General features: G+C 38.9%; 1 protein-coding gene across 1 annotated transcript in view; it reads right to left on the bottom strand.

Moving 5' to 3' along the window:
* Positions 1–6,123: 6,123 nt before the first annotated feature.
* Positions 6,124–8,848, bottom strand: part of LOC137167619 (reticulophagy regulator 1-like) — a 58,526-nt gene continuing 55,801 nt past the window's right edge. The window contains exon 4 of the mRNA XM_067569838.1: positions 6,124–6,491. Coding sequence (XP_067425939.1) covers positions 6,488–6,491 — 4 coding nt within the window. The 3' untranslated portion in view covers positions 6,124–6,487. The remainder of the gene's footprint in view (positions 6,492–8,848) is intronic.

Here is an 8,848-nt window from a genome sequence, read left to right as displayed (position 1 = left end):
TTGTTTTCTTAGCTGGAAGACATCTCAGCCGTTTTTTTTTTTTTAATTTTATTGTGTGAAAGTATGGCTGTGAACATGAATGTTTGAGCGCATCCATAAAGACCACATGATGAGGAATGCTCCAGAAAGAAAAGTTACCCAGGTTTAAACAGACCTAAATATAGTCTCATAAAAACAGTCACTAAGTATGTTCTGTGTTTAATGGTCTTGAAATACTTGAAATTGTCATCTCTAATTTCTTGTAAATAAGAGTTGTTAAACTTCTGCTTAAGAGGTCCTGTTAAAGTTTGTGTTTCATATTTCTGTAGTGTGGAGGAGAAAAGGGTTAGCCACCACATAAGAACTGAAGTCTAAGAAGGAAGCTTTACAATGATCTCTGAGGTCATGGTTTAGACATTACATAAGGAGAAGTTACTCAACTTGCACAGTGACTGGAGTTCTTTGATGTGTATGTCCCTATGGGTGCTCCATTTCATGTGTGCATGTGCCCTATGTGCCTTTGATCAGAGATTTTTGGTAGCAGTGCCTGTCCGGCCAACATACATGCTCCACACATCATTGTGCCGTGCACTGATCACATACAAAGCTGCGTGGGGAAACCACTCTTAGTTCTTTCTCTGCCACAAAACTCCATGAAACAAAACTCTGAAGCAGAGTTGGGGGGAGAATTAGTGAAGCACACACTGGGACCCCGATCTCAAAGAACTCCAGTTACTGCACAAGGTGAGTAATCTCTCCTTCTTTGAGTAGTGTACCTATGGATGCTTCATTTCAGGTGACTTCTGAGCAGTATCCCCTAAAGTAGAAGGGAGCTTAGGGACTACCAACAGCAGAGTCTGATCTAGAGGCATGTATCAGGGTGTAGTGTTTGGAAGAAGTGTGCACAGATGCCCAGGTTGCTGCTTTGCAAATTTCAGCAATTGGAAAAAAAATGTATAGTGCCATTGAGGCAGCTTGGGATCTTGTAGAAGTGGCTATTATTCTTGAAACGTGCTGAACATTAGCAGGCTGATAAATAAGAATATGATACACTTTGAAAGTTTTTGGATGGAGATTGTAGATCCTTTGGATCTGCAACTGAAATGAACAGCCTGGGAAAAACACAGGTCGGTGGATAACTTTGTTAGTGTGGGAATCGGAGGATTTTTAGATATGAACTTGGGATGTGGGATATGATCCTTGAAGAAAACATCGAAGGGAGGGATTAGCCATTAATGCTCCTGGTTCCCCAACCCTGCAAGCAGAAATGATGGCCACTAAGAATGCCATTTTCATAGATACATGCAGTTGAAAATACTTAGCTAGCAGCTCAAAGGGAGATTTCATAAGACTATCAAGGACCAAGTTGAAATCACATACAGGAATAGGCTCTTCGATTTGCAGAAAAAGATTAACCAACTCCTTGATATATCCTGTCAGGGCCCAAATATATTTTTTTCAGGCCAGTACAAACTTGTAATACAGGCCTCCCCCCACACACATACCACAATTTCTCATCATACAATACAATCTCATGAGCCATGAAACATTTTTTCCTCATGGTAACGGGGGTTGCAGTCTGGGCTGGGCCCCTCAAGGCCTCAGTAAAGTGTACTCTTCCCCCCCCCTCCAGGTGGGGGTCCTGTATCCTGTTACTGTGGGATAAGAAAGACTAGAATTCCTGCACAGTGGAATGAAAGGCTGTAACAGCGGCCAAATGAATTCTGATGGAACTCATAGGAAGACCTGACTTCTTCAAATCCAACAGGTTGTCAAGAACAGCGAAGAGGGAAGAATGAACAGGAGAAAATTAGGTACATCAATATGAAATCTCTTCCATTTCTGAAGGTAAGCATTTCTAGTACAGTTCTTTCTGCTATTTAATAGGAGCAAATTTGCTCCTAATTAGCTAGATCTGCTAATTTGCTATTTTAAACTGGAGGGTCACCGAAGTGTAGCTTTTACACCCAAAGAGGCTGACACATTTCTGGATTTTATTGTATGGTGCAGACACAGAATGGTGTGTCTACCGTATTCATTAACAGCCTTCATAATTAAAGAGTTGGGAAGAGGGTGTGAAAATAAAAATTTGAGAATTCTTTGTGAGAATATAGTATTTTTTAATCAGCTCATTTACATATAGATGGTGCAGTCAGTGAAGTCTACCAGATCATTTTGGAAGGATCCAGTAAAGCATCATTTACTGGCAAGGCTACTCAGAGTATGTCATGTGGCGTATATCCAAGAGCATATTTTGTAACTCTTGCACTTCTTCCAATGGGATCTGACGTGAGTTAGCAATCCGTTTTATCAGGTTCTGAAACCGCTTAAAGCCATCGGCATAAAATGGGGGAGGAGGCATTATAGTCTCATCTAGAGAAGATGAGGATATACTAGTTTGTGGTGTCACCTCCTTGTCCACTCTTGCCTCTTGCTCTTCAAAAGGCTCCTCATGAAGCTGGGGTTGTTGAGAAGGGAAAGATGGGGCAAGGAAGTTCCTTTCGTGATGATCCCCATGAAAATAGCCAGGAGCTCTTGAAAACTGCTGACAGTATGGCTGCCTGTGGGTCGCAATATGTCCATAAGGTAGAGGGGAAAGCATTCACTGCTGCTCTTACCAGAGAGAAGTGGCATGAGATTGACTTGCTCTTGGGGCTTCTTTCTCAATTAAGGTGTATGGAAAGATACCTCTGTGGTGATATGTAGGAGATCCCTGTACAGAGATCTAGGAATCTAAAGAATCCATAGTCTAGATGAGAAGCAGACACTGGAGGAAGGATGGTTGTCTAGCTGGTGCCAATGGTACCGGAGAACCCTACGGTATCAGAAAAGAGTAAGGCCTTGGACACCAGGCAGATCTCAAGACCAACAGCTGTCCAGTACCATTAATACTGGAGAGACTGGCTTGTCAGATAATGACAGTCCTTGGAGAATCTAAACTTCTGTAGTACCATGTGGATCTGCACCTGTATTCGGTGGGGTTCCAGAGTAACCAATGGCTATAATGAGGATATCAAATGTGCCAGTACCGAAGATGTTGGCCTTGGAGATACTAGTGTTATAGTATAGGTCACCTGTTTGGTATTGGTGTTGCTAATGAAAAGTGTCAATGTTACAGACTTCCTAGACAGAGGCAGATTGCTTAGAAACTCTGCTGAAGTGGTCATGTTTGGACTTTACCACAGACAATTTTGGTATGCATGGTACTGAGTGTCTTTGAAGAGTTTGAGGTCTTCAACAACTCCTGATACTGCAGATGCCTGGAGCCTCAGTGGTGCCGTTCTTGGGACATGAGGTCTTTGAAAGTGTCGATGATGATGGCAGCTGATGCGTTTTTGAAGTAGGCTTTCTCTGAGGAGATTCAGATCTCTTCCTGGAAGCATTAACATTACTCTCCATACTCTAGTCCTGCTAAGACCTAGGTACCAAAGTTAACAGGGCACTGTGCTCACTTGGAGGCTGATGTCCAGAATGGGCCTCTGGACCTCGATCTGAGGCTAGTTGAAGGGAGCGCTCCATTATGAGGACCCTATGTTTAATCTCCCAGTGTTTACAATATCTGCTTTTAAAAGCTGAGCAAAACTTGCACTTAGCTGGGATATGGGTGTCTCCCAGCCAGCAGATATATATCCGGAATGTCCGTTGCTGACCAGGCCAGTTTCCTGGCAGTTAAGCCAGTGCTTGAATCTTGGGGATAATGGCATATTGAATCAACAAAGACCCCAAAGCAAATCCCTCAGAATAGAGGAGAAAGAGTAAGGGAGGGGAAAATTAAATGGACCTCCCCCATATGTAACTAAAGTAACACAACTATAAAAACTAAATAAACTAAAACTATAATTATAACTAAAAAGTTGAGGCTAAGCTAAGTAAAGCTGAAGCAGGCATTGTAGACGCATCTCAAGTGATGGGTAGTTCAGAAGAAACTGAGGAAATTTTTCTGCACAGCTCTATATATCCTCAGTGCAGGGCATGAGGATGTCTGGGAGTGCATGTGTAAGCTGAAAGTGTACTGCTATCGAAAATCTCCAATCAAAGGCGCATGAGGCATATGCACATCTGAAGTGGTATGCCATAGGGACACTACTCAAAGAAGAATTGTTTCAGCATTAAGATGTTTAACCAGATTCAAATTATAAATATGATGGACTTTCACTATAAATCCCAGCAAAAGAATTACCAAATTGACAGCCACTTTCTTAGAATTTATAAATGATTATTTTGGTATTAATGTAATGATTTAACTCTAATCCAATACTGAGACTGTCTTGTTCAATTAGATTTTGATTTGATAGCTGTTATTTTGTTTAGTTAAATATTAAAGAGTGTTTTTTTATTTTAATAAAATTTATAAAATAGAAATTGATAGTCATACTTTTCAATATGTAATACAGATCCATAATTTTTGAGGGCTTGGTCAGACCCCACTAATAAATGTATTGCTTTCAAAGCAGGCTGGGTATAGTCTGTTATAATATGGTTTATATAATAAATTCTTACTATCAAAAATACTTAAGTTTAAAGCTGACTAAAGGTAATAATCAATGCTGACTTTACTTTGAAGTAATTACTAAAAGCAGTCATCTTAAGTTGTCATTATTTACATTTTTTTGGGAAGTCTTCCAATAGTGCACTATCATTGATGCAGTTAAGATGCAACAACTGCACATCTGGTGTAGAAGCTTCTGAAAATCCTCTGCCCCAATTCTTGCCAGCTCACAAAAATATTTTTATCCTGAAAATCAAATGAGCAGGAAACAAGCTGAAAACCAGAAAAATGTCACATATGTATTTAAACTGCTTTTTGGAAGATCATGTTGTAAAATAAAGATTTTTTTTCTCTATGAAGGTAGTAATTCTAATAATTAAATCTTTGCAATGGTAAACACTTATATGTTGCAAACAGCTGGGGAAAAAGTTTCTGCACAGAGATTTTGATGCAAACTGAAAAAAACAAAGGTTGCTGTTACACTGGTTAGATCAGGGGGTGGGGCGTTTAATATATGGTTTAACATCAGTATGTCAAAAAAGTAAAAATTCATGTGAGAAATGCCATATCAGGTACTGTTAGAAAGGTTAAAATGTATTAGGTAAGATGGTAATACTTATGTTCATATGTGATACATGTAATGGAAGTTATGGATATGTTTGATATATCAGCATTTCAAATCGTGCTGTCTGGGTAACAACTCAGACAGGAGGGCTGCAGAACAATAGCCTGCTTAGTGGCCCATTGATACATTCACAGGTGCAAGGGGCCCAGGGGGAGAAGCCAGGGATATACCTGATAAATCACCAGGACTTGCCCATGTGACTCTGGACTCCATTTTGATTCCTGTAAAATTCCACAAGACAGCATGGCCAGGGCCAGAGGGTATATAAGGCAGAGACCTGGGGAATCCATTTTGTCTTTGATCCTGTTCAGCTACAGACACACATCTACCTCTGGATCAGTTCATTTGCAACTGAACCGAAGGACTAAGACCCATCCAGGTATTGGATGTATGCCAGAGGAACTGTGCAAGCCTGCAAACTCCACAATTCTTCTAGAAACCTGATGTATCATTTAAATGTATCTGATTGCTCTAATCCTTTAACATTTCTCTAATGGTTTCTTTCTTTCTTTTTGCAATAAACCTTAAGTTTAGTTACTAAAGGATTGGTTGGCAGCATGGTATTTTGGGTAAGATCCAAACACATTGATCTGGTGCTGTGGCTGACCCTTTGGGGTCAGAGGGAACCATTTTAGTAAAGAACAGAGTTTAAATAACTGGTCTCTTTACTGGACCCAGTGGCTAATTGGGAGCCAGAAACTGAAATGCAGTAAAGGGGGCTGTGTGTATTTGTATACTGGCTTCTGTGGGGATTCAGAAGCACAGTTTGTGGCTGGTTGGGAAGCCTGACTTCAGTGTCACCCACCAGCGTTGGGAGAATCTGCTCTCTTTTTACAGCCTGCCCTGACCTTGCCATTATCAGGTGACTGCCCTGGGCACAGGACAGGTCACAGTTGCATCTGCATTTTTTCCCCTTTTTTAGAATTATCATTTTTCAGAAATCACCCACCAGTCCAGCTCCACCAATAAGAGCAATAATGGAAATACTAAAGCAGGCAAGACTTAGACATTGTTACTAGTGAGTCATCTAGACCCGCTCTGCTTAGGGTGTTTCATACCATGCAGTTTGCAAAATCTTATAAGAAAGCCTTTTCTGTCAAGTCTATCATTTCAAACATTTCATCATGGAGCTACTATCTTGATTAGAATAAAAAGTATTTTAATCTAATACAACACTGCATTTTTAAGCAGCACAGCTTAAAGTAAATACAAGTGCCACTATTCTTCTGGCTCTTCTTGTCTCCTGCTGACCTATTTCCCAATGCAAAAGGTTATTTTCCCTCTCTTTTGTAAACTTGCAAAAGTTAGGGGTCAGGATTTTCAGAAGCTTCCAAACCAAATCTCCTGCAGCTGTTGCATGGGAGCCTCTTGCTCAATCAAGGAATGGCATTCATTTATCTGAGAAAATACAAACAAAATCCTTCAAATATACTGCATTTAATATGGTTTATAAGGAAGCATATAGTACTATTTATAAATAACTAATGAGATCTCCTAGCGTTACCTGTTGTTACTTTGGCCTCACTAGTAAATCTCCAACCACAGATTGAAACTGGCATTCTGCATCCTGCAATTTTAACCCAAAATTTGTACTAATCACATTTGCTCCTTGAAAAATGGAAAAAGCCATTTAAATGGCTGACTTCCCTGAAATAAGTGGGGCCAAGTTTTTCTAAACTAGCCACTAGTCTGTCACTCCTTCAAAAATAAAAGTATTTTAACAAATACAGAAAATTGCTAGACCTGTCTATTGGTGATGAAAGAACTATAACTGATTCTTGCTAATTTGTCTAATAGCAAAAAAAGAAATATTAAAAGCAAAATATTTATTGTTCCATTGTGTGTCTTACCTATTTAAAGTTGGACAGATTTACAAATATGCTCTGATTTATTTGCACCACTCCAGTGATACAAAGCAGTCATTGAGCTAGTTTCACAAGCACACTAAATATTTTTAACTTTATGATTTTGTGTTATATTTTTCAATTAGATTATGGTTTGAATACATTATTTTATTTAAAAGCAGTCACCATGACATGTATTCATAGCACTATGACAATTAGGCAATGATCCATCCTTAATTAAGCTCTAACGGAGTGTATTTATGCTGCTATATACCTCTCTCTCTCCCACCCCCCCCCCCCCAAGGTCAAATGCAAAGTAGATGATTCATACTGATACGTGATCTAATATTTTTGAGCCACATTCAGAAATTGCCTGGGACCTTGCATTTCTTTTTGGTTTGCTGATCTTTGGGAATTATGTTTGCCTTTGTTTTTAATAGCCACATTAGAAAAAAAGCAAGTTCTTTCCTAAGATGAAGACTATAGAATTCCAGGATGTGGTCATGAGGACTGTGTGGCTTTTCAAAAAATAATATCTTTAAATATTATCCTACTAGAGGTTCATTAATTATTTTAAAGCATTATCATATTGACATGTCTTCTGAATAACTCGTTTAGACACTAAAGGATCTATAAGTATATATGTGCCCTCATGCCTCTAACAAATCACTTTTTTAAAATCTCCGCTAAGAAGTAAGAAAATATATAGACATTTTCCTGAAGTGTAGAATTCAATATTCCAAAATGATTTTAGCAAACATTTGGATCAATGGCTGAAAGTTTGTTTAGACTAATTATCTAAATTACAAAGAGCACAAAGGCTACTCCTCCTTACAAGTGATTCAAAATTAGCTGAAGAACAAAAACCCAGAAAGTTATTCTTACATTTAGGGAATCAAATTCCTCATTAACTGAACAAAATAGAAAGTGAAATTATACAATCATGTGATATAAAACTCAAAGTTAGCTATTTCAAGGTGAAACCCCTTACAGATTCCATTGGTTATGTCTAGATAAAGGCTTTTCCTGAAAAAAGTTTTATGTAAAAGTTATCTAAGGGCCAGATGATGACACCCTTGATCATGTTAAGTAGCACCTTACTCCACATATAATCTCATTAAAGTCAGTAGGAATATCTGCAGAATAAGGCACTATTTAAAATTATTGAAAATGGCATAATTTGGCTCTCACTATTAGTTTTTTAGGACCCATTTCAGTCTAACACATATGTCTTTCATATTTGAGAAGCCCACAAAGATGTATTTTGGCAGTGTAACAAGAAAAACTATCACTAAGCAGAATGAAGGGAAACATGATGTTCAATGCTAATGGGCCCACTGTGTGATCCCTGGCTTTGTTTTTAGGTTGACAAGAAGATCAGAGCTTTGGAAGTAAGGAAGACTGGAATTCCTTTGTCCATTTTGTGGTAGGAAAAAGTTCCCATCTTGTGACAGAGACTAAAAAAAGCTGATCTACTTTGCTGCTAGCAGTTAAGTAGTACCTTTGCTTCTTCTCTATCTGCAATTTCTTTATGGTGTGATTTGGTAGCCATCTTCTCTGGAAGGTCCAGATAAGAGTAGGAATAGGGCTTACCTCTCATAAGGACCCACCTGTACTGTGGAAGCTTTTAGTGACCATGTTTAAAAAGGAGAAAAAGCTAGCATCTGTATTAGAGAAGGCAATCATATAAGAAGTTCACAGTTAGGGTTAACAAAGCTAGATATTTTGGAAGGCTAACCGTTCTGCAGTCACATATGCTTGACTCAGGAACAGAACTGAGCATGTCAACCAATCTGCTCCCTTTACATAGGCAGTATTTTCCTTTTGCATTTTTCCTGCCACCATCAGTGGCTAGAAGGATGTATACTCACTAGACGACGTCTAATAAAGACACACTATAGAATATGTATA

This window comes from Emydura macquarii, unplaced genomic scaffold (assembly GCF_026122565.2).
Source record: "Emydura macquarii macquarii isolate MOO-44397 ecotype Brisbane River unplaced genomic scaffold, CSIRO-AGI_Emac_v2 contig_320, whole genome shotgun sequence".
In the NCBI taxonomy this organism is placed as follows: Eukaryota; Metazoa; Chordata; order Testudines; family Chelidae; genus Emydura; species Emydura macquarii.
The sequence above is the reverse complement of the archived record's forward strand: the minus strand, read 5'-3'. Positions and strand labels throughout refer to the sequence as shown.